General features: G+C 39.5%; 4 protein-coding genes and 2 long non-coding RNA genes across 8 annotated transcripts in view; 2 read left to right on the forward strand and 4 right to left on the reverse strand.

The window, feature by feature from the left end:
- The window catches only part of LOC139190188 (uncharacterized), a 100,497-nt gene extending 100,277 nt beyond the window's left edge, over positions 1-220 (reverse strand). For both annotated transcript variants that reach the window (XR_011574250.1, XR_011574249.1), the window contains exon 1: positions 3-220. This is a non-coding gene — a long non-coding RNA (uncharacterized lncRNA). The remainder of the gene's footprint in view (positions 1-2) is intronic.
- A 4,282-nt stretch (positions 221-4,502) lies between these two features.
- Positions 4,503-6,924, reverse strand: LOC139190187 (uncharacterized). Its single transcript, XR_011574248.1, has 5 exons — positions 6,707-6,924; positions 6,469-6,623; positions 6,295-6,363; positions 5,538-5,596; positions 4,503-4,632 (listed from the first exon to the last, which is right to left on the reverse strand). It is a non-coding gene; the product is annotated as an uncharacterized lncRNA (long non-coding RNA).
- A 1,327-nt stretch (positions 6,925-8,251) lies between these two features.
- Positions 8,252-10,546, forward strand: LOC103449355 (uncharacterized). Its single transcript, XM_008388665.4, has 3 exons — positions 8,252-8,593; positions 9,899-10,157; positions 10,320-10,546. The coding sequence occupies exons 1-3, from the start codon at positions 8,408-8,410 to the stop codon at positions 10,379-10,381; spliced, it is 507 nt and encodes a 168-aa protein (XP_008386887.3). The 5' UTR covers positions 8,252-8,407; the 3' UTR covers positions 10,382-10,546.
- Positions 10,547-10,672: 126 nt separating this feature from the next.
- LOC103449356 (protein PNS1) lies at positions 10,673-13,023 on the reverse strand. 2 transcript variants are annotated; one of them, XM_029090421.2, is made up of 3 exons: positions 12,509-13,023; positions 11,194-12,339; positions 10,673-11,113 (listed from the first exon to the last, which is right to left on the reverse strand). In XM_029090421.2, the coding sequence occupies exons 1-3, from the start codon at positions 12,590-12,592 to the stop codon at positions 10,979-10,981; spliced, it is 1,365 nt and encodes a 454-aa protein (XP_028946254.2). In that variant the 5' UTR covers positions 12,593-13,023; the 3' UTR covers positions 10,673-10,978. The 2 variants fall into 2 exon arrangements, with proteins under 2 accessions (XP_028946254.2, XP_070665578.1); XM_070809477.1 differs by having other exon boundaries at positions 10,970-11,108; positions 12,509-12,810.
- Positions 13,024-15,563: 2,540 nt separating this feature from the next.
- On the forward strand, positions 15,564-19,799 carry LOC103449357 (beta-glucuronosyltransferase GlcAT14A). The gene is made up of 4 exons (XM_008388667.4): positions 15,564-16,287; positions 16,430-16,505; positions 16,711-16,826; positions 19,055-19,799. The coding sequence occupies exons 1-4, from the start codon at positions 15,783-15,785 to the stop codon at positions 19,573-19,575; spliced, it is 1,218 nt and encodes a 405-aa protein (XP_008386889.1). The 5' UTR covers positions 15,564-15,782; the 3' UTR covers positions 19,576-19,799.
- Positions 19,800-20,603: 804 nt separating this feature from the next.
- Positions 20,604-23,999, reverse strand: LOC103449358 (multiple C2 domain and transmembrane region protein 14). The gene has a single exon (XM_008388668.4). It carries the CDS (start codon positions 23,883-23,885, stop codon positions 20,856-20,858), a length of 3,030 nt encoding a protein of 1,009 aa, XP_008386890.3. The 5' UTR covers positions 23,886-23,999; the 3' UTR covers positions 20,604-20,855.
- Positions 24,000-25,072: the final 1,073 nt, after the last annotated feature.

Consider the following 25,072-nt stretch of genomic DNA (forward strand, 5'->3'; position numbering starts at 1 on the left):
ACCTGAAATGGATACCATCGTGATCGTGGAGGTTCCAGGAGTTTGATGGTGGTTTTAAATCCGGCGTTGGTATTAGTTTTAGGTGGTTTTGATGGTTGCCTGTGTGTTCGAGAGGGTGAGAGAGAGAGAGAGTGAGGTCTGAGGAAGAGAGAGAGTATGAAGGACAGTATACGGGAAATGAGGAGGGTTTTGAGGTGTGGGGATCCCACATGTCCAATCCAAACTCAATTTCATAAAATTCCATCATAAAATTTAAGTCTAAGTCTCCACTCTAATTACCAAATTTTTTTGGAGCTTAGATATAACGAACGTGAAAATTATACCTTAGTCACGTATTAGGGACATTTCCGTAATTTCATGTCCTCGGAATTAAAAATTCCGGGACGGGCTGTGACAATCTCCCCTCCTTATAGAATTTCGTCCCCGAAATTCCAGCAACCAACTAAATCATCTACACTCCAACAATAGCTTCGAGTAAATCTCTCTCATCCGATTCTCTTTCTCCCACATAATTTTCTACTGAATGATTTCCTTCACAAAGCTTTTACTACTTACTCTGTCTTAATTCTTAGGACCTTCTTTTTCCAATCCAAAGTCGACATTAGTTCCTCACCAATCAGATCCGGCTTAATTCTCAATAGTTGCACCAAAGTCCCATGTAACGACTCTGCCACTTAGTGACAACGCATCCAACCCAAAATACATTAAGTACCTTAGCCAACTCTGAAGACATCACCACTTGTATGCAACTTTATTGATTCCTTTAGTGATAAAAAAAATGGTCTGATGTGTCTAAATCTTATCTTGTCTCCTTTCCAATTCTCGCCATTTCTGTTCGTGGTGAAATTTCCAAAAATATCAAACCATTTACCTTACACACTCGATTAGTGGCATATCAATCTGTTAGTCTCTTTTGCCATTCCTGGCTACCTTCAGGTTAAACTTAATCACCTGAATACTTTGAGGAGACTCATCCATAGTCTCAGGGTCTACTAAAACTCTTTCTTGATCGAATCTTTCTCTACCCAGAAACATTCCATTCACAAGTCATCAAAAACCGACTCACATGACACATTTCATGATCCTTATGGCGTTACTTCGGAAACTGCACAACCAACATACTTAAGAAACTCAGCAGTTCCGTAAACCAATTCTCTTTTCCATAAAACAAATAAGTAATGTTGCACTGTCTGGGAAAGGTTGTTACTCAACACTGGAGTAAATGTACTAACTTGTTACTTAACAAGTATAACTTCTTCTCGATCTTCCATTCTTAATTTTTCTTCCGTTGGTTTTCAATCCACAAGATGATACTCTTGGCAACGTGCCAGATATTAATCTTACTGTAGTCTTCTCACCAAGTGCTTCAGCTAGAACAAACTTTACGATCACCCTGATCGTACAATCATGTTCATTAAGCAATACAATTCACTTTCGCTGCCTCATATCAAAATCCTTCCAAGTAATGGATATTGAAGACTTTTTGGATTCGTAAAAAAAAATCTTGCATTCCTACTAAAATATAATGTCTCCATAACTTCACAGCAAGAATGGTAATCGTGACTTCCAAATCACCAGTAGGGTAATTCATCTTATGAGATTCCATTTATCGTGAAACGTATGCAATCACCCTAACATTTGCATCAACATGCCTCCAATACCATTCAAGAAACATCACTAAAAATTTATGATTACCACTATTCTCTGGGAATACCAAAATACGTGCATGAGTGAGGAAATACTTCAGTTGTTGAATCCTTTGCTCACAATTTCCTTCCCACTCATACATGACCTCTTTTCTCAACCGTCTCGTCAATGACAAAGCAATGACTGAAAAATCTTTCACAACCATCCAAGATAGCCTGGTAAGCTAAGAAATTCCAAATCTCAATTACGACTCGTGGTTGTTTCAAATTCTCAATTTCTGCTATCTTTTAAGGATTCACTTGAATACCTTAAGAGTATATAACCAATCTCAGAATGCCACCTGATTCACCTAACTTTAGCATTTGCTACTTAGCATACAACCAACGTTCTCTCAATCTTTGCTTCACCGATTTAATACGTTTACATGCTCTGCTCTGGCTCAGAATATGCCAGAATATCTTCAATGAAAATGATATCTATTTATCAAGGCATTATTGGAATACTTCATCCAATAACTCATAAAACAGTATGAGTATCCATATAGCATCACCAAACTTCATAAGGACCATAACAAGTCCAGAAAATCATCTTATGATCAACGTCACTTATAATATTCAATTGGTAGTAACCAGATCTCAATTCAATCTTTGAATCTTCGCAATTACTTCTGAGCTGGTTAAATAAACATCAGTACATTACCATGGATAACGGTTCTTAATCGTTACCCGACTCCATTGTCTATAATCAATGAACAATCTCTAAGTCCATTTTCTTTCTCACCAACAAACTGGTGCTCCTCAAAAGTGTTGTACTAGGTTGAATGAAACTTTTATCAACCAATTCTTTCAACTGAATTTCCAATTCCCTTAACTCATCCTGAACCAATCTTTAACATAAATTTATACCTGGCAACAAATCAATAGTGAACCTCATATCTCTGCCTGAAGGAAATCCAGGTATACTTTCAAGGAAGACATCAAGAAAGTCTAACCCCTTTTTACATTATTCACACTACTCCAAACAACATCATTTAGCACCACATGAGCTAATATTTTTGACAGCCTTTCGAAAACAATCTCTTTGCTCTCACAGCGTAAATAACGGCCTAACTCAATCCACTTTGCATACTTACAAAAGTAATCTCTGGTCTTCCAGATCGATGGAAAGTACTGGTTTCCCGTAACATTCCGTCTTGTCACAATTATAACCAACCAATCTAATGGAACAGAATTAACTGATACAATATATATTCTATTATTATTAAGCATTCTAAATAAGTACAATACTAACATAAAATAACCTACCGGTTTGCTTGCTTAACGAATCCACGAATGAGTTATTAATATTACGGTCTGCAGCCCGCAATACTGATAAATCATCGTTGTCTCGATAAGTAGGCAACCACTCTCAAAGATATAACAATACTATTTTGTCACTCAATGCAAAATACATACACTCGTCTCAACTACATTTATTTACTACTCTCTAGGTAATAACATACATAATAAGAAATATATCAGCCGAAGTCAACTAGAATGACCAATACGGCTGATTCAACTCTTATCTCAATAATACGTCGGCCGGATCCACTCCGCGTGGTCGGTACGGCCGAGCCTATAACTCACCAATTTCTCATGTGTCAATCGAATCCACTTCTCATGGTCTGTACGACTGAACATATAACTAATCAAATCTCTCTGTACTCACGGTCAATCCGACCAAACTACTAAATTCATAAACTTGTTGAATCAACACTATGATATCATGGAAAATTGTTGAGTACAACTGATTCTAGGGACGATTCACAATTATGTGTCCCCTCTGTTCACGTAAACACATTCATTAATTTCACATTTCCCAAAGTGTTAATTTTGTACCTGCTGCACAAGGTACATTTCCTTTACTCGAGACACCTTGTCTCAAATATCTGGGACTACCAGCATATCCATCACTTTTATTCTGACCAGCGACATTAAAACCTCAGCTGGAAGAATTAACTCTAGCTTCACTTCTTTCGAAGCTCTGAATCTTTCTATATCCTTGATATGACGAATCATTAACTCTATCGTCTTCTTTTGATTCCCATTCATTTCTTATTCTTCTTTATTCTCGTTGCTCATGTTCTCAGAGTCCTCAAGACTCAACAGCATCTCGTATATTCCTGGTAAGAAGTACAATGGATAGTGGTCACCCAAATTACCACTTCCCTTTTTGCCACCCAGCTTAAAACAACATAACACCTCCATCAAATTAACAACAATATCTGGATGGAACGAGGCAAGTCTGAAAACTTTCTATAATATCCCTCGATCATCACCTTCCTTGTCTCATATTTGTAAACTCTTATTTACTACCATCAATAAATGCCGGAGGGATAAACTTTTCCTAAAAAAATTTTAAATCGGCTGATTCCTCTGGTGACAACAATTAACATTCCTGTTTCCACTAGGATGCAAATTCATACCCAAAACAGGGTAGTCGTCTCGACCCACCTGTCAGAAGGAAATTTCCTTTGACTTGCATAATCTGAAACATCTTTTCCAATTGGTTAAACCGTCACTCCGCTCCCTCAGGTTCATCATTTCATAAGGTGATTCAAATTCAACTCGTAACCCGTCTTAAAATGTCCATTTTGATAATATACTGAATCACCATAATAATAGTTTTCCCTAAACCGCTATATTAGGGAGACTAAATTCCTCTAATTAAGTGGCTCGCTACGAGGCGGTGTAGTTCTGACAGAATTCACTATAACTTCTCAAAATGTCCAAGATTGCAACCATGCTCTGATACCAACTGACACACCCCGTCCCGAAGGAGGGCATGCTGGGCGTCACGTGAGAGTGACGTAACCATTTGCACAGTACAGAAGCTTTAAGATACAATTTATAAGTTGATACACCCGAAGGTGAGTCCTAATTTTGTCCAATCTGTCAGAACACCGTCGAATTCCTCGTAGTCACCACACCTTTGTGATTCCTGAACCTGGAGGGGCGCAAAACCAAAATTGAGTGGGTCAGTAAAACAATTCTTTTCCAAATCCAAACATTTCTCAAAACGTTGTAACCCCTCTCCGTAAAACCTGTATACTTTCCCAGAAATGTAAAATATAAATATACATATATATTCTCAAAACTTCATTTTTACTATCTCAACATTTTTCTTTATCAATCATGCCATGCCATGTCTAATTCAACAGTTAAATATGGATGCATCAACAATAATCATATCAGGTGCAAGAAAGTAATCAACCGGAGGCCCTCTAATAGCCTGTACGGTTGAACCTAGAGCTCAAAATCTATCACTATCACTCTACCGGAGTCACCTCTGTGACCCGTCCGGCCTTCTGCACACAAGTTACGCTCTAGTGCTTTCTCATTAATCATCTGTGCACATAATCTAAGGTCACCCACCAGTCGAAATCTCACTAACACTCTTCGACTGGCCTGTCGCACCCACTCCGCGTGGACTGTGCGACCAGCATCTACTTGGATCCAAGGCGAGCGTGCGATGCGGTGAATACTATAAGCACTAAACCATGGTGCAGGATTTGAGCTCAATATACATCAACATCATCATAACAATATTTAAATACTCACCTGATACTCACCTGTGCGTCCGCCGCACCATTCATTCATATGCATCATAAATCAATTCTTACATGTGCGTCCACCGCACCAATTCATACATATGCATCATATATTAATTCATGCATGGCATTTCAACTCACATTTCTATATACTTTTCATATCAATTCTATGCATGGTATTTCACTTCCCGTTTTTCCACATAACTCATATGCATTTCATTTTAAACATATTTTCATTTCAATTCAATTTCTGGGAAACGTCAAGTATATATATATACGGAAAACAAAACTGCCCACTCACCTGGAGTTCGCCCTACAACTCCCTAGCACAATACGCCAAGGCGTCATGACGATCGGCGCCTAAAACAATAATCAATTCCAACCTCAGAATTCATAGTGATAGAATATATAACTTATATAAAATACGTCACTACGTAGATTGATCCGGAAGATCCACCACTCAGATTTTAAATCCATAACTTCCAGAGGTCCACATTATACCTCTAGGACAACATCCTAAAATTTCATTACCATCCAACGGTCGGATCTCCGTCAATTTCCAAAACTAAGTGACGGTTAACATTTTATATTATGGACTTACAATTCCAATTCCGGAAGATCCGTAACTCGGATTCCCAATCCGTAAGTTCCAATAATCCTCAAATATTACGTATTACAACGTATCAAAGTTTGGTGACGATCCAACGGTCGGATCGTCAATTCACATTTTCACCTAAATGTGAAAATTATAAAACGTTATTTGAACACCTAACCAACAATCCTCAATAACTTTCTCATACGGTGTTCAATTTAGGTATATGAATATACCACAGTGATCTACTCGACGTCACGGACGTCGACATATTTTTAAAATAATTTTATTTTTATTTTTTATTTTTACTGTAGCACCTTCTTCTTCCTTGGGTCGCCGGACTGGTTTTTCCGGCGGCCGTTTTCTGGGCAGTTTTTCAAATTGCCATAACTTTGTCATTTCTCAACGAAATCAAGTGATTCAAAAACGAAAGTTGTAGCCCTTGAAGAGACAAAGAGAATGGTACCTTGCACAACACCTAGTTCGCCGTGGTTTGGCCGGAAACGGCCTCGAAAGCCTCGGAGGTCGCCGGAAACTGGGTATTTTTCAAATGAGTATAACTTCTTCAATACTCAATGAAATTGAGTGAAATAAAAAGGAAAGTTGTAGTACTTGACGAGAGGAAGAGATTGATACCTACCTCGACTCCTAAATCGCCGGGGATTCGCCGGAAAATGCCTCTAAAGCTCCGGCCAAACTTTGAACTTGTCGATCTCCGTGTTCTTACGTCCAAAAACTTCAAGCACTCCGAGCTTCCTTGGGACCTCACTAAGCTCGCTGTGATCTTGTTTTAGCCTAAAACGTAGTCATTTAGAATATCATGAACAGTACCATTTCACGGGAACTTTGAAACTAGGATTTTCCGAAGCAAAACTTACCTGAAATGGATACCATCGTGATCGTGGAGGTTCCAGGAGTTTGATGGTGGTTTTAAATCCGGCGTTGGTATTAGTTTTAGGTGGTTTTGATGGTTGCCTGTGTGTTCGAGAGGGTGAGAGAGAGAGAGAGTGAGGTCTGAGGAAGAGAGAGAGTATGAAGGACAGTATACGGGAAATGAGGAGGGTTTTGAGGTGTGGGGATCCCACATGTCCAATCCAAACTCAATTTCATAAAATTCCATCATAAAATTTAAGTCTAAGTCTCCACTCTAATTACCAAATTTTTTTGGAGCTTAGATATAACGAACGTGAAAATTATACCTTAGTCACGTATTAGGGACATTTCCGTAATTTCATGTCCTCGGAATTAAAAATTCCGGGACGGACTGTGACATTGTCCATCTAGGTATTCATGAGGGCATAAAGGTCATTTAGCACCTCACCAAAAACCAATCCCAGTTGATGCTTCAACAGTGTATGTGCCTTCCTATTCTATCAACAAGGAATCAAGGTTGAATTTTGATGAGAGAAGGGAATTAGGATCGATTTTGATGAGAGATAAAATGACCTCTTTGTCCTCAATTTTTCTTGCATGGGCAGCACGTGACCTAGATGGACGAAACAGTGGATGGAAAATTAAAAAAAATCTAAGTGATGGGGTGATTTGGCTAATTGTAAAAGTTCATAGGGTTAATTGGTTAAAATTAAAGTTCAAAAAAAAAAAAAAAGTGACTTACAAGGTCAGGGAGTAAATTGACTGATATCTCAATCCAAAAAGCACAAGTAGAGATCTCATTAATGGAAATTTTAAAACACTAACCATTTTCTAACATATAGCCTTGGATTGGATAACTCCTATATTCAAAAGATTATTAATTTTGATAAAATTTCATAATCAAGAAACCCTTGACGGCACGGGACATATTATTATTAAATTTAAAGAAAGTTATACTTATTCAAGGATACATAAGCCTTACTCGCCAAATTAAAGAGTATCGAAAATATGAAAGATGCACGAAAAAAGAAGAACATGAAGTTGAGCAGTCTTGAAAGAAAAAAGAAAGATACAAAAGAGAGCGGAAATCTAACATAAAAAAAGTAAAGCCTAAAAGGTATAAACCTGTAAAACTAACTTATAACAAGTGAGTTGTTATTGGCATATTACCGTTTCATAAAAGTTCTCTTACACTTTTTTGTAATAAAAAAATGAAAAAAAATGAATGCATGATGACTTTTTGTATCGCTACTAGAAAACGATAAAAACTTCCTTAAACTTGTAAATTATATGAAATCCGAATTATGTTAAAAAGATTCTTGATATCAAACCGATTCCAAAATTTCAGAAAATGTTTTCGAAATTGGAAAGAAAATTTGATTCCAAGAATTTCAAACACGATCCGTTTAAGAAGCATTACTCTCAAACGGGTGACGTTTGGATGGTCTACTTATTGGGCCGAGCTCGGCCCAAAAAGAAACTCTTTAAAAAACTTGGGCCAAAACATGTAAGCTTGACCCATCTGCCATCCTCAAAGCCCAAAGAAAAATGTTCGATAACACCAAGAAACCAACCAACCAAGCTGGAGAGACTTTCCCCAACCCAATTCGGCGTCGTCGATCACATCGAAGCATTTTCTTCTCACTCATTCCTCCCTGTAATTTCTCTATGTGATATTTGACATCAAAGATTCAAAATTTGATCAAATGGGTTCTGCTTCTGCTGCTGCAAATATGGCGTCTTTGATTACTTTCGTCCCTGTTTCTTCGACAAGATTGAATGTCCATGACAAGTTTTCATTTGGGTTTCATCACAAACGTGGTGGGTCGATCGCCAAATTTGCTGCCGCCATCTCTCCCAACGGCTCTGTTTCTCCTTCTTCTTCACATGGGGTAGGCCTCTGTTTCTTCACCTCTATCACTTTCCCTGCATATTATTTTATTTCCATGGAAATTTTTGTATTTTGAGCTGTTTATTTGTTTTAATTTCTTTTTAGTTTCATGGGTTAATTTTGTATCAATTTTTGTTTTTGTTTTTGTGGGTTGGCTACGTTTTTAGTGATCAACCTCTAGTGTTGGTTGAATTTTACTATTGATAATGTGGAAGTTCCACTAAATGACTCGTACAAATTGATGTTGGCTGGACATTTGGAATGGTAACGGAAGACATGGAGTATTGGGAGCTAAAACTTGGCGCATAACCGAGGGCACTGGCGTTTTAGGATTCATACAGCCGAAGCCTTGTTGCTGTTGTTGTTACAGCTAAATGATTTTGTATTAAAATCTTAATTTTGACTGTTTCTAAACGCTAATGGATTTGAAGTAAGTTCATTTATTAATTTGAGGCTCGTCTGGTACGTGTGTAGTTTATGTTTTCACAGATTTGATTCGTAATCTCCAAAGTTTATAATTCCATAACCTCGTATAGCATTTGGTCCTTATAACCAAGGTTTTTCGATTAATGGCGTATAAGCTTTTCTCAGCTTCTCGGTCATTTTTAAGAATGTGCACGTGCATATCTAGGAGGAATGTTGAAGTTAGGGATTGGAAGGAAATGAAAAGGGGTGTCTTTTTGTCAAAAGATGAGGTCAAGATAATTTTTTGAGGAAGCTTCAAGGCCTTGCCTAGATTGCAAGTCTCCGTTGAGTTCCAATTGATGAAGAGTTGTTTAAAACTGTTGAAATTATACTGTCTTATTGGAAAGGAACCCTTTACCTAGGAAAATATCAAAAGCTTGTAAGGGGGTTTTTTTTGTTCCTTAACTACATAAATTGTGCATTGAGATGATTTCTTATCCTGAATTTGTAAAACCACGGAAATGTGAGAATGTCACGTGATTGACGGAAAATGATGAAATAAGGTAATGAATTTGGATGGAGTAACATAATCAATCAATGCACACTTGGGTGCGTGCTTAACGCAAATATATGTTGACTTTCTATGTAACAGATGTCTGGTTCCTTTTCCTTCTCATGAATAATCTATTTCAACATATAGTACAATTTAATTTGGCTCTTTAAATAGTTTATTCTATCTAGAGTTCTATTTCTTAGTGTGCATGAGTATGCCAGTAGCTGTTTGAACATTGTACGCATCAAAGACAGAAGACTTGCACTTCTGTAACTAGTTAAAATTTGGGGTGCCTATTTGTCCATAATATGTTTATCATGAGTCTAAATCTCTTATTTGATGTTGTAGTCTGGGTGCTCAGCTGGAGATGCGGATAAACAAAGAAGTAGTCTTGAATCTCTGTTTTGTTATGACAAGTCTGTACCAGAAGAGAGAATCGAGAAGCCTATTGGGATATCTTTGACCGAGAAATTCATTGGAAACAAACCACGATGCATTGATTGTGAAGCCAAAGGTGCAGTCCTTTGCACCACTTGTTCTGGTTCAGGCCTGTATGTTGATTCAATATTGGAGAGCCAGGGTATTATTGTCAAAGTTCGCTGCCTAGGTAATTAGCTCTTCTTCTCCTAACTGAGTTTATATGTTGACTTGAAAAAGAAAAAGATGCTTACACTTGATTGTGAAATATTAAAGTTTTATATTGTTGACTGGGTCACTGGAGTATGTATGGCCAATGAGAATATGCTAACGCGATAGTTGCTCCACATAGGTTGCGGGGGAAGTGGCAACATTATGTGTGGAGAATGTGGTGGCCGCGGGCATCTAGGATGACCTAACCGGTTTGTTTATCTTCCTTGGATATGTTGTATGTGCAAGTAACTTGTATTAGTCATGAAGCCTTCTCGAATTTTTTGTGGCTGATTACACGATGAGTTAACTTTGAAGTGTAGTAGTATCATATTTGATTCATTTACTTTGAAATGGTATTTTTCCTCAGTTTTTATGTGCTCTTAATCACATTGAACGTTCAGAACTACATACCATTTGCAGAAAACTGGGTGATGTTACTTTTACGGTCATTTTATACAGTGCTTAACAAGAATATATGAAGTTTGATGGAGAAACAAAGAGGATTGCATGTACCTGTTATATTTTCGTAAAATTTCTATGTACAGATCGCAGTTTAGTTTGGAAAATGTAGTATAATCAACAGAAAAATGTTACGTAGTTAGTTTCATGGTCTGGTAAGATGTAGTCTAAGATTTTTGACATATACAAACACGAAAGCTACAAGTTTCCATGTTTAGCTCATCTGATCTATTTCTATTGTGGTACTTTCTGATATATGCCTCTTGAATGATTTGAGAATGAGTCTCTAGTTGACCGCTGCTGCGATAGGCTTGATCGCTTGTTGATAGCTTGCAAATGTTATGCCTGAAATCTCCGGAGCTCTTCAATACGAGCAGGTATGGTCGAATCAAATCTAACGCTCCGCGGATCCTCTGCATACACCACGTAGTAAGACGAAACGCATGCTTGTGGCCATGCCATAGCAACCCTACACTGAATCACATACATCAAAGACAAAGTTAAAGCACATTAGTGTTTTGATATTGCTAAGTTTACTGAGGAAGGATAAGTACCATGAAGTATCCGATGAAGAATGCGTATATTGAAACTTCTGTTGCATAGCTCCTGTGAATTATAAGAGCCCAAGTCCCACTCACTAGGCTGCAGATTGCACCTGCTGCCACCCCAGAAAGAAAACAGAACGATCCGGTGAGATCCGAGTCGATTAATTCTTTCAGTCCCTCGTCCCCGAACATCTCCCAAGTATCCGACGATGCCTGCACAAACCCCTTATTGTACGCACCTACGTGCACAAAACCCCAGCGATTCCCATACATCACCAGCGTCGAAGCCATTCCTGAATAGCAGTTGGCACATGAAAACAGAAACTCGTCTGTATCCCCTGCAGTCAGTTTCACAGCTCGGGCTGAGCCACGAACAACCCCAAGAACCGGGACCAAGATGGAGCCGATGCAGATACTCCCAGTCAAGTGCTTAATGGTATCGCGGAAAGCCTCACGTGTGTCGATCTCTGTTCCGAATGCCAAGTTCATATACTTGATTCGTGAGACGGTAACTAGCAGCGTGTTCTTGATTACTTGCATCGTCCATGCCATGCTTAGCAAGATTAGTGCGATGAACAGGGCCTTCCAACTACTCCTGGTAGCAGTGGCTCTTCCAATGCCGGACACCAAGAGACACGAGTAAAGAATGCTGACGGAAATTGATTGAATGACTAATATTGTAGTCTTCGGAGGAGGAAAGGCAGTGGCAACTGATAAAACTCGAATTGCGTAGTCAAAACGGGGACTGACCCAACAGGCGTACAGAGACTGAATTACGGCACAAACGATTGCAACCACACCTGCAGCCAAACTCGCAGGAGAACTTATGTCTATAAGTAGTACGCCGACCGCGCATGTTAGCAAAGGGCTAAGCCAGAAGGCTGCCTTGAAGGCTTTGGAAGGGCTTGAGCTAGTCATCCACTGCCATATGAAAGCAAAAATTGCAGAGAACCCAATTGCAGTGAGCAATGGAGGGTAATACTCGAGGGGTCGGAAATGGTGAGTGCGAGTGTTGAAGATGAGGCCATAGAGCGTAAGGAAGATTACGAAGATGGTGATGAGGATCAAGTGCAAGTAAAAAAGAAGTTTAAAGAGCCTCCTGAGAAATTGTCCGGCTGTGGTTGTTTCGGGTGGAAAGTTGCTAGGTTCTTGCGTCTGCATCCACAGAAATTAGAAAATGAATCCGATGTATCGATTAACAAGAAGATCAAAGAAGACCGAGAAAATTGATATTGGAAAGAAAGATGCAGCAAGAAAGAAGAAATAAATTGGTGACAGAGATGAGAGCCGGAGAAAGAAACAAGAAATGGATTAGAAAGAGAACCTTCATTAGGTTTATGGATGAAGGTCTGAGCTCTGCTTCTTGAACTTGTATGTGGATGTTCTTGGTAGTCTCTAAACTTGCCATAACTCGATTCACATATCTTAATGGCTTTGAAATTCCGAAATCAACTGTCCTTTCTCTTACAGAAGTTCTAGGAAGGTTTCTACCACTTTCTTTGCCTCCAAGTTTCAACAAAATCAGATGCACTGAAAATTCCCCCACTTCGAATTAAACTAATCCTAGGTTGTGTTCATAGAAATTGTCCGGCCGTGGTGGTTTCAGTTGGATTGTTGCTAAGTTCTTGCGTCTGCATCCACAGAAGCCGAACCGGATATATCAAGATCAACGACGACAGACGAAAATGATTTCGGAAAGAGGTAAACTACAAGGAATCTGTTATTCTAATCATCTGAAAGGAGTAACAAGAATGCGTGTGTGTGTATGTGAGAGAGAGAGAGAGAGAGAGAGAGAGAGAGAGAGAGAGAGAGAGCGTGTTGATGTGTATACAAGTATATATGTAAGTCAATGGCTCCCAATTCTGCTGTTGCTTTATCTTGTTAGATATCTGTGATTTCCTTCGCTTCCTTTGGCTCCAAGATTCAACAAATCGATTTAAAAATACGACAGACCGATCGAGTCTGTCTTAATACTTCGTCAAATTTTCTTCAGTTAAGATTAACTTGTTAGTCACGCAACTCTTGCTCTTTCCCTCTCTCTTTGCAAGTTTGGGTTGGCTAGCTCCACGTGGGCGTTTAGGGTTTGCTAATTAGCAGGTCAGCAAAGGTGACGTGATCCGCAAGAGGTAAACCAACTTCTGGCCCTGTGTTTTACCTCATGAGGCAGTTGGGCTACTTTTTTTATTTTGATTTTGATTTTATTTTTTTTTTCCGAACGCGCCCTTTATTAGTTTATGTTTCTTAATTTTATTCAATTCATTCAATATGACGATTAAATATTGAGAGCGGTGTGAAAGATAAAAAGAGTGTATGAACAACGGCAGTATCCCTCATAAAATGTGCAGCAGTAAGGAAAAGAAGTTTTTTAATCTGTTCAAAAGAAAGAGATAATTGTATATCTCCTTCCGTGAGAGACCTTCTCTCCTCTGTGAGAGTTTTCTTCCTCCTTTGGTGAGGGTCTTCAGCTTATCCACCTTCTCAGGCACCCACTCTAGGTTCGGCTGGAGTCGATTGCCTCTTTTCCTTTTCTTTTTCTGTTTTCTTCTCATTTCCCCTTCTTTGCTATGTTCTTCTCTTTTCCTTTTCTTCTTCTATTCTCTTCTCCTGATGCTTTTCATCCTTCTTCCTCTTCATTCTTCCCTTCTCTTGAGTTTGGCTTTCTCCTTGTTTTTCAGCCCGTTTATTTTGGTAATCCTTCCCCTACAACCTCCGATCTTACCTTTCTTGGGTCTCGATCCGACAGTCCCACTTCCAACCTTCCCTTTTCTTCTTCTTCCTCAAGTTTTTCCATCTCCAAGACTCTAATCTAGCCATTTTCTACCTTTTCCATTTGGCAACCATTTTCTACCTTTTCCATTTGCTTCTGTCCTACATCGTTCTCACACATGTCCAATTCTGCAACCATCTCTTCCACTCGCGTTTTGCGGTTTTCTAGGAAGGTGTGCAGAGCTTCGGCTCATATGGTGTACCCACCACCACCTTCCAATTGTATGTCGTTTTTGGCTTTGTTGTTGGGGCAAAGTTCTTTCCCTCTGGCTTCTTTCTTTGATGGTTGCAGTTTCGATTTGTGCGGTGTTTGGTGGAGGAAGATGGCGCCTTCTTCTTTGGGGCTGTGTTTGGTTAGATCTCTAGCCTGGGATTCTGGATTGTGGTCGGTGGCCGATTCTTTGACGGCGGCGGAGGGAGCTAATCTTGTAGGGTTTTCTGTTTTGGGCCTTTCTTCTGGTTGGGCTTTTGTTTAGTTTTGGGGGTTCACTTTTTGTTTTGTGTTTTCAATGTATTTGGGCTTCTTTATCTGTAATTGTGCTCTCTTGGTAACGAAGATTACCTTTGTCCAAAATTAAAAAAAAGAAAAAAAAAGAAAGAGATGATTGTTTGGTTCAACCGCTGACTTAACTTTAACTACTTTTAGGGCAAACATAATTACAGGGTTGCCCTTCAACAATATTTGGGGGGATGTTCAATATCCAGGTTCCAACTACTTACCAGGAAATGCTAAGGTGAAGTTGAACTGCTACTCTATACATTTTGTTGGTACATGGTTTGGGCCTCACAACATGGCTTGGGCCTCGTATTTTTGGGCTTCGTTTTGGGCCTAACAGAAATATGTCAACAAAAAAATGAGGTTGAGTCCTTGTCCTTTTAAAGGGCTCCCTCACCCTTACTTTTTTTTTTTTTCTGGAACAACCTCACCCTTACTTTAGAGACTCCGCACTTTACTCTCTTAAAGGCTCTCATGAGAAAACCGACGGAAACAACTCAATGTGGATTACCTTCAGTTCTTACTTCAACATACCTGAAAATAGACTCAAAAAGTTGATGCAGAACAGACTACACAATGTTAGAGGAAATTACAAATATGCATCATGAGCACTTGCACGGGCATGTATGATGAATTTGTAAATGACTCATTCCAACTAGTTATTTGCAAAGTTCTCCCACGTGTCTTTCTCGTATATAATAATTTGTAGTTCATTTCTCATTAACTTGGCCTCAATCACATGAAATTTGGAAATCTCCCTCCAAAACGTAACGTAAATATTATGAGTTACACAGTCAAATCAAAACCTATCCAAGGCATCAAACAAGCCTAAATAGTACTAAACTGAAATTGACCATTCTTTTAGTGTTTTAAACAATTTACATAGCACAGATACATTGTTAGTGTGATATTCTTTATAATTGTACAATGTTATGTAAAAAAACCTACACATATAATTATATTATTCACAAAAAACAATATGATAACCAATGTACGCATATCATAAAAGTCATCATTTTATCAAGTTCCAAGTCATTGCTAAAAAGCTAAGCCAATTAACCAACGCATCACCAGAACACTCATTAAAGCCTTAAAAGATCTCTCCTCACCCAACAAGAATAGACTGAGTGATACATCATACATCGCCTTCTCTTCAAAGCAAGGAACCCAAACTTTTATCTAATCCACCCCACAACCCCCAACACACACTTCCCAATCTCTCCTTTATTTTATTCTCCAACCTCATTAGCTTTGCAATTAGCACTCTCTCCCCTTAACCATTTTAACTACCCCCTCTCTTTCTCTAAACATTCATCCATGCCCAAAATCTTCAGCAATGGCCATCAAAGTTTGTGTGATATCTTTCCTCCTAACCTCAGTTCTCTTCTCTCTCCTATACATCCCAACTAGGTTAAAAATCCACATCCACAACTTCAAGCCGGTCATAAACTACTTCAACTTAACCACCATATCCAACACCAGCAACACCAAGCCATATCCAGTGACATTTGCTTACCTAATCTCTGCATCCAAGGGCGATTCCATGAAGCTAAAACGCATGCTGTACGCCCTATACCATCCTGGAAATTACTATCTAATCCACATGGATTACGGTGCACCAGAAGATGAGCACAGGGACATTGCTGACTTCGTGGCTGGAGATCCAGTTTTTGGGCAAGTTGGTAATGTTTGGATTTTGGGAAAACCTAATTTGGTCACTTATAGAGGACCAACAATGCTTGCTACTACTCTTCATGCGTTGTCTTTGCTCTTGAGGACTTGGGATTGGGATTGGTTTATCAATCTTAGTGCTTCTGATTATCCTTTAATCACTCAAGATGGTATGGTGAGTGCTTTTTATTTTTTGTTTTTTGTTTTTGCTGCAATTAAATTATTTTTTTGTGTTGGGGTTTTTCTTACTTAATTTCTTGCATCCTTACATTTTTACTTAATTAATTATTGTTAAAATTTGTTTAATTTCAGATATGATCCATGCGTTTTCTGATTTGCCAAGAGATCTCAATTTTATACAGCACACCAGTCGCTTGGGTTGGAAGCTGTGAGTCTTTCCTTCTTTTGTTTAATTTAGTAATTTCTTCTCCTACAATTTTTGTTTAGCACTAAACTAATTAAGTTTGACTAAAACAATGTACTCGTTCGTTCTCCGCTGTTGTTAAGATTAAAATAGAATGATCACTCTGATTAAAAGAACAATTAGTACTTCCGTACTTGTACATTGTTAAAACTAATTAGTGATCTTGCAGGAATAAGAGAGGCAAGCCAATGATAATAGACCCAGGACTGTACAGCCTCAATAAATCAGAGTTGTGGTGGGTAATTAAACAAAGGGCTCTCCCAACTGCATTCAAGCTTTACACAGGTTCAACCCCATCTCCCAAATCTTTTCTTATTAAGAATTATTAATTTCGTTAATTAAGTTGATAATTATAAATTAGAGAAAAACCATTAGCAAATAGATATCTTTTTTCTTTTATTTGTGGGTAATGGTACTGCAGTATCACGTGAACTTCTGAACAACACGCATGTGGTTTATGCATTTTGTATATAGTTTATATAAAAGAAAACTAATAAAAAAAGCTTCAAAACTTTGAGTTTTAATGATAAGGATAAAATAAAAGGTAAAATGAATAGTAGCAAGTTTGACTTTTTAGTGTAAAAATATGGTTTTTTGTTAAAGTAAACAGTACCGTGAATCTTAAAGCTGAATGAGCAAATTCTGCGTTCTTTGTAAATTTTTTTTTTTCAAATACTACACTAAATTAGAAACTATGGAGGAGGGTTTGAACCAGAGAATAATGGGTTGAAAAAGAATGTTTTAACCATTATGACAATCCACCGTTTACAAACTCGTCATACTAATTGAGGATTAATTTTCCTTGGCAAAGAAAAAAAGGCATTGTTTAAAGGTAGCCATTTATCAAATTTTAATGAACCAAGTATTAATTAGTACTAATTGATTATTAATTTTTCAATGTATTGTATATCTCCTTCTACCACTTATATCATATCTCTATCATCCAAATAGAATACTTTTATATATAAAAAGGGTTTTTTTAGTTAGAATGGTCTCTGAGATTTAAAATCGATGGAAGTGATCCTTGAGATTATTCACCATCAATTATTTTGGTTATTTTGTGAAACACTTCCGTTAAATTGAGGGTATTCTTGTCAAAGTAACTCCTCCACTTGAATTGACGGTTTCTTCAATTTAACGAATATTTTTCACAGAATGATCAAAATGATTGACAATATTTGAAACCATTTTTATGAATTTTAAGTCTTAAAATCAAAATTAAGAGTTATACAAATTTCAATAATTATTTAGGCTGAAAAGTCAATAGGTCAACATTAAGCTAATTTATCTAAAGGTCAATACAAAACTAGGGCACAGAACATTCCAGTTGGAAACCCATGATGAGTCCATAACAAGACGAAAGATATGATTAAATTTATGGATTATAAGTAAGTTGTGGTCTTTTCGTTTGGCGCGTACTTCAAATGTCTTTTTCACCCTTTTCTTTATTTCCACTTTTTGTGGTAGGTTTGTGTGACAGTTCATATCTATCATGGGAGGATATTGTATGCATCACGTTTCTGAAGAACATGCTTTGGCATTTTTGCTCTCTCCACCGAACAATTGTCGGCTGGACCAAACTACTGTTCAACACTCCACACATCTTAATCGCAACACAAAAAATTAGATTTTTAAAAAGATATCGACAACATGGCCATAAAATATTTGGCGATATCGCAAGAAGATATTGCAGACATTAAAAACAAACCATTTCAGTGATTGAGATTGAGATTTGAAAAATGATCGTTTAACTAATCTTCCTAATTTTAAACCCAACATTTTCTTGATTAACCTGGTTAAGAAATTAACTTTCTTGTTTTGGGGCGTAAATCTGGTTGAACTCTTTTTGCTGCATGTGGTAGTATGGTGTAGATAGAGTAATAAGCACTGGTTAACCAAAAAGAGTACTAAGCATTGAAGAGACAGCAGAGCTATGTCAGACAACAGACACCTGCAATCTGCATGCACCACACATCTAAATGATAAGCCCTTTATTTTACTGGGAATGCACGTGTTCTCTTGCTTCTATAGATTCTTTGAAGGAGTAATTTCCGATATTTACCATTGTTTATTAATTAAACACATAAATAAATCAATGGCTTGCAAATATGGAAGTTTATATATTATATAAAGAAAACATTGAACGCACTCTCATTTTGTTAATTAAAATTGTAAAATATTGGTTTGGACTTTGGAGTGCCCCTAGGGTTATGTATTTGAGCTGCCTTTATTTATTTTTAATACCGGATTAAGCCTTATATAGTGGGTTAGCTAAATTCGTTTTCGGCAAAAATAGAACCTAAAAACTCTTATTACGAGTGAAGAGAAATAATACTACTAAGCTGTAGTACTAAATGACTAAATTTGAGGTTTCTTTTACTAATAGAATGACGTTTTTGTACTGCGCACGTTGCTGTGAAATGATCGGCAATGTGGTTACAATAGCAACACTCTTACTAAAATGACCATAAACACTTATTTATATTGATAATTGCGTCTTGCTTTCAATCCAGGTTCAGCGTGGACAATTTTATCAAGATCTTTTTCCGAGTACTGCATAGTAGGGTGGGACAATCTGCCAAGAACTCTCCTCCTCTACTACACTAACTTTGTCTCATCACCTGAAGGCTACTTCCAAACGGTAATATGCAACTCCGAATACTACAAGAACACCACGGTCAATCACGACCTTCACTACATTACATGGGATACACCTCCAAAGCAGCACCCGAGGTCTCTTGGACTCAGAGATTTTAGAAGAATGATTCAAAGCAACCGTCCATTTGCTCGAAAGTTCAAGAAAAACGCCCCGGTTCTAAACAAAATCGATCGTGAACTTCTTAAACGACATCGCGGAGAATTTGCTTATGGGGGGTGGTGTTCTGGGAGTAATGGGAAGACGCAAAAAGTATGCTCGAGTTTGCAGAGTGAAAACTATGGCGTTTTAAGGCCAGGACCGGGGTCTAGGAGGTTGAAATCTTTGTTAACGAAACTCCTCTCCACAAGGAACTTCAAGAAACAACAATGCAGATGATTCTTTTAGCCAAAATGAATAAATTGTATGCTTGTAATTAGTGCTCTACATGATTTTTTGAAATTTGGGGTTTTTTTTTATATTATTTTATACAGAATTCTAAAAGGCGGTAGACGTGTGGCGGGCAGAAGTTAGGCATCTGGGCGGGGCACTAAACAAGCAATTGAACACATTATATTGTCCTTCTATTATCTGTTCAGTGTGTTTTTTCTTGTCCAACAAAATTATTAGCGTCTTACAATTTAGTGGGCTTCAAATATTTGTTTGTCCAATTACATGGATCATATGCAATAGTGTTGGGATGACTCAAGACCAATAGTTTAAAGAAAAACTAACGAAAAGTCCAAAAAAACTTTTCTTTTAATAAAAAGTCATTTTTAAAGGTATAGTGAATAGTATTAGTGTAAGGTATAAATGTGATTTTTCGTTAAAAATGAACAATACAGGAAATGTTTTGTTAAAACTCTCATATTTTAAACGTTGCCCCATAATTTTCAATTAAGGGATTAGGGTTTGGTAAGAGGTTATCAACTTTGTTAGTTAGTTAAGATCATTCTCACTTTTGCATCGAGTTTTTTTTATAGCAATCAGTATTTGATTTAGGGTTTAGGGTTAGCATCCAACAATACATAATATCGTATTTATTCAAAAAAGTTATGAGAGTTTACTTGAAACTTTTTGGTTGAATCATTGAACTTTGCCTGTCCAAAATTAGTTTACATTTAAGGATAATGTTAGGCCAATCAAATTTGCAAACCAAATGACGTATCATCAGTAAGAAATAAACACGTTAATTAACACTTAAGAAAAAATGTTTCCTAAAAAGTTTAATCTCTTTAGCATTACTCTTAAATTAATGATTTTCAATGCTATAACCAGCTAGGGAGAAGAAAAAAAAAAGACATGGAAATTAGAGCATGATCACTGATTTTAGCCAACTTTAAAAGTGGATTAGACAGTTGCCTGCATTTCTTCATATTATGGAACCTATACCTAAATTTGAATTTAGATGAAATCGCACTTAAGAGTAAATTAATTGTATAGTCCACACCCGTAGACAACAACAACGGTCGTTTTACTTGCACCTTTTTCAGCGCATTATTTCAAGTTACAATTTGACTAATTAATAAAAGAAATCTTCATATAAAATACCCATGAGAAATAAAAAAAAAAACAAAAAATGTAATACAGCATCAGCTTGCAGCTAGCAACTTAACTAGTAACTACGTACTTCACCAAGAGAGTGCAACAAAAAATTCACCCCATACAGATGGATCACCCTACATTATCTGGTCAGAGAGCGACGGCAATCGCCGGAAAAAGTTTACTGGAACCGACGGCATGTCGTCGCGGAACCGTGGGTGGCGCAAGTAGTATAACCCTGACCCTAACACAAAGGCCTTGAAAGGAACCATGTAAAACACCAAAGAAGCTACCAAGCAAAACACCACAAATATTCCCGTTGCCCTTGGGTCCCTCCAATTAAACAGGGCTTCCAAACGCTCCCCCTGGGCTGCCACGTCACCCAAAAGTGTTTGGGCCCTACCTCCGAGGGCCCGCAGTCGATCATATCGGATACGAACTATATCCGCCGGTCTTGTGGACGGAAACCCGTCGAGCTCCTCATCCAGCTCATCTGGGCTCACCGCATCGACGTACGACATCCTTGGGTCCATATTATGTGGGCCCCGTTGACGATACCGCGACCGTACCAGTAGGATAAAAAAGGCGTACATGAATATGGTGGGTAACAACAAGTGCGGACAAACCACAACCGCCACAAGCAACAAGTGCACTAAAACAGTGGTGGGCGGGTGCAACCACGTGCGGATTCCGTCGAGCCAACGGGCCAATGTTGCCGCACGTGATAGGCAGCCCACCACTCGAAACCAATTGGCTTTGCTTCTCCTCATGCTCCACACGTGTGTGTCCGAGTCCAACATGAACTGAACCACCTCTTGTCCCAATGGCGGCTCGGACCTCGCGAGCCGAGCCGTAACAATCCGCATAGCCGTGTGCCTCAAAATATCTTGCTGCGCCGGACCTAGTGGGCGCACGTAGTGCATCCTAGGAAGCATTGGTGACGTGTAAGCTTGGATCAGACTAATCCACGATGAGCATGAGAATCTAACGGCTATCTCAATCTCTCCCATTTTCTTGGCCCCACCAGGAAGCAACACCGTAAGGGAATATGAACTCATGTACACACGATTAACATCCAAAGTCGATAGCCGCACACGGATCTTCCCGACCCGAATATCCTTCTCGGGTTTTCCCGCTTCATCGCGCTTGTACCTTCCGTTATCAAAAACTCCAATTGTGAGAACCGTACAAGGATCGTATACGTCCCAAGTGTACTGCTCGTTCCAGCGTGGATTAAACCGGTCGAGAATGGTTCGGGTCCGGACCCACTTCGGCCCGTATTTGGCAACCACGTAAGTATCGGTGGTCCCACGCACGCCATTTTTGGTCTTCACCGGTAGCAAGTTGGTGGCCCCACGAACACCAACTTCTAGCAACCCAATCGGCGGTTTCGCAAGCTGCTTCGCCGCCGCTCTAACATCGCTGGTTACGTGCGCCGCCTCGTCCAGCACGTGATACCCGCCTTCCAAACAAACTCGCAGGTGTATTCTTCCCGCGTAAGGACGCTCCTCGTCGCCGACCAAATTGAACCACATGGACTTTGGCTGGGCCCGATCATCGATCCTCCTCTCAACACTCGGCACGTGTACTTTGGCATGGCCCACAGACTGCCCATTAGTTACGTCTTCAACGGTCAAAAACAGAAACGGCTCAAACGGCTCGGCTGCCACAAACACCAAATCTTCGTTCCAAGTTGGGTTGGCGGAGCTCGAGGACGTGGACCCTACGGCGGTCCTACTGGTCTTGAAAAGCTGTGGTCCCAGCTGGGCTTTCACGTAAAGTTCGGGATTTCGAGCCTTGGGTTTAGCTTCGGATCCCGAAGCTAGCTGCAGATCCTGGGTCTGGATGACCGTTAGTCTCAAATACCAAAGCTTTGGAGACAGATACACCTTGGCTCGGGTCTCGGGAATCAGCCCGCCTGAATCGGACTGCCACGCCTCCTGAAACGCCTCGTCCGCCTGAGTCCCAATCCACACCGCCAGCATGACGTCATTTCCCGCCGACTTCTCGGACTCCAGAGTGTACCATTGAGGAGCCAGAGGACTGTCCGGGGGGACTCGCTTCGGCACCTCCTGCAGATCAAAAGACACGGTCCCGAGGCAGCTCTCTGTTTTAACCGGCGGTTCGTTTTCCTTCTTCTCCTCCGCCTCCGCCCATACGGAAACTTCCAGCGACGTCGAATTCAATCCTTCCTTGTCAAAAGCAAATACTTGATCCCAATCTTTGCCGTCAATCTGAGTCTTGGTCTTGATGCTGTGCGTTCCGATCGCCAGCTTTGCGTAAACGGATTCGGTGCTGGTAGGACCCGCATTTGCTCTCTTGGATTTCACGACCCGGACATATAGGAACGGCATACGATCGACGAGATCGTACGCGCTCCGGCTCCGATCCCGAACCAACGGCTGAAGCTCGAGCTCGCTGATTCCGCCGTTGATCACTTGCGCGTTCTTCTCTTTCTCCGTTTGCTTTGTTTTCTCCGCCACTGCGTACGCGATTGGCGGATTCTGAACCTCCGGCGGTGGAGCTGGTGGTGTGGCAGCAGCTGAAGCCTCCTCAGCCTTTTCCGGTGGATTCGGCTTCTCCTCCGGTTTTGCCTCCTCTTTAGGCTTTTCTTCTTGTTTATTGTCAGTCTCCTCTTTCGTTTCCTCTGTTTTCGCCGCAGCAGTCTCTGATTTTGGATTCTCGGGCGGTTTCTCCTCCGTCGCCGGCTGAGTATCAGGCGCTGCCTCCTGCTTTTTCTCCTCCTCTGCCGGTGGGGGCGCGGGAGGATCTTCGTCAATGTAATAAATCTTCAATCCGACCTCGCCCTTGATCTGAGAAAACACGCTCCGCTTCTCCAGCGGAAAGTAAACCAGCGCCGCCGCATCAGATTTCACAAAAGTATTTCCCGGAATCTTTACTTTTCCGAGAAAAGTGTTGCGCTTGGCGGCCTTCTTGTCGTTGTAGATGTTGATCTCGAGGATCTCGGTGGCCATGGATTCGCTGTCGTTGACAAGAAACTCTAGCTTCTCGTCCCACTCAGGGTTGAGATCTCGCTGCTTCGTCTTCGTCCGCCGCCGCTGCCCGTCGAAGTCGACGATCGCGTAGGCGCTCGCTGTCCCCTGTCCGTCTTTCGGCATTAGGTTCTTGGCGTTGCACACTTCCACGATCAGCTTGCGGGTCGCCATGTTTGTTTCCAGAGACAGAGAGGAAAAAAATTGATGAAGATTTTAGAGAGAGAAAATGGTGAATTTTAGAGAGAGAAAGAGAGAAAGATGAGTGAGAGCGTGTTACTGACCTACTCTTATAAAAAAGAAGAGGGACCGGAAAGTTGAAAGGGGTTTTAAAAAGAGGTTGGGAGAGCGGGGACACGTCAGCAGGGCTAGGTAAGACAAGGTTGGCCACGTGGCGGGATCTTGGGGGGCAAGAGATATTGGATGGATTGTGGGGGCAATAGTAGCGTGGGGTCCTGAGAGGGCTGACCACCGTGCCTGGCGCTGCTCTCTGCAGAGCAAGAAGGGATTTTTTGATCGGTTTTTATCAGAGGGATAATTTTCTGATTATTTACAAATTTTGCCATTTATTCTTAATTTAGGAGCCAGTACTTAACTATTTTGTTTTCAAATTTTTTTTTCTGCAAATTGAAATCTCGTTTGAAAAAAAAAACGAAATAGTTACTAAACGACAACTTAACTACCAAATTTTAATTCTTAAACATAAAAGTACATTAAACAAACTAATTAATATCGCGTCACATATATGAATGAATGTTACAAAAATACATAATGTTGTGATAGGAGACCAACATCTGCGATAGCAAGTTTTCTCTCACATTTGATTACTATTCCTTAGCTTTTAAGGAATCCATTCATCGTGGTTGTAAGTGACGGATTTTTCTCACTTGATAGCACATGATCAAGAAGAAAGATTGAGAATAAGAACTATCTAATTTGATTCATTTCCAATAGCTATGAGATGATTATCTTCATTTTATCAACCGATACTTTTCTTACACTTGTAGTTTTTCAAGGCTGAGAATGAAGCCATGTAACTTCTCCATGGAGAATTTAAGTATTATACATGTGTGTCAAATTTACAAAATAAAAACAACATAATACGTAAAATGACATTGTAGGGTATGCATGATTTATTGGAGTAGTTACATCTTACATGCAGTAGGGCATGCATGATTTATTGTCTGCAATTTTATTTTTTTAAGATGCACAATTCATATATATATAATTCTTTATCTTTCTACAACGGCTTTATTTCACTGAACATTGCATTCTATTCCTTTCTTTTAAAAAGGTACAACATAAGCCAAAATCTATCTTATTTTCATGTCGAAAGCATACATTAGCTGGTTTTCTGCTAC

This window comes from Malus domestica, chromosome 12, assembly GCF_042453785.1.
Source record: "Malus domestica chromosome 12, GDT2T_hap1".
In the NCBI taxonomy this organism is placed as follows: Eukaryota; Viridiplantae; Streptophyta; class Magnoliopsida; order Rosales; family Rosaceae; genus Malus; species Malus domestica.

Coding starts and splice junctions, on each gene's coding strand:
- LOC103449357 (XM_008388667.4), top strand. CDS start 15,783: ATGGCCATCAAAGTTTGTGTGATATCTTTCCTCCTAACCTCAGTTCTC. Junction 16,506..16,710: donor AGTCGCTTGGGTTGGAAGCT/GTGAGTCTTTCC, acceptor GTGATCTTGCAG/GAATAAGAGAGGCAAGCCAA. Junction 16,827..19,054: donor TGCATTCAAGCTTTACACAG/GTTCAACCCCAT, acceptor CTTTCAATCCAG/GTTCAGCGTGGACAATTTTA.
- LOC103449356 (XM_029090421.2), bottom strand. CDS start 12,592: ATGGCAAGTTTAGAGACTACCAAGAACATCCACATACAAGTTCAAGAA. Junction 12,340..12,508: donor CATCCATAAACCTAATGAAG/GTTCTCTTTCTA, acceptor CTGTGGATGCAG/ACGCAAGAACCTAGCAACTT. Junction 11,114..11,193: donor TCTTCATCGGATACTTCATG/GTACTTATCCTT, acceptor TATGTGATTCAG/TGTAGGGTTGCTATGGCATG.
- LOC103449355 (XM_008388665.4), top strand. CDS start 8,408: ATGGGTTCTGCTTCTGCTGCTGCAAATATGGCGTCTTTGATTACTTTC. Junction 8,594..9,898: donor CTCCTTCTTCTTCACATGGG/GTAGGCCTCTGT, acceptor TTGATGTTGTAG/TCTGGGTGCTCAGCTGGAGA. Junction 10,158..10,319: donor TGTCAAAGTTCGCTGCCTAG/GTAATTAGCTCT, acceptor TGCTCCACATAG/GTTGCGGGGGAAGTGGCAAC.
- LOC103449358 (XM_008388668.4), bottom strand. CDS start 23,885: ATGGCGACCCGCAAGCTGATCGTGGAAGTGTGCAACGCCAAGAACCTA.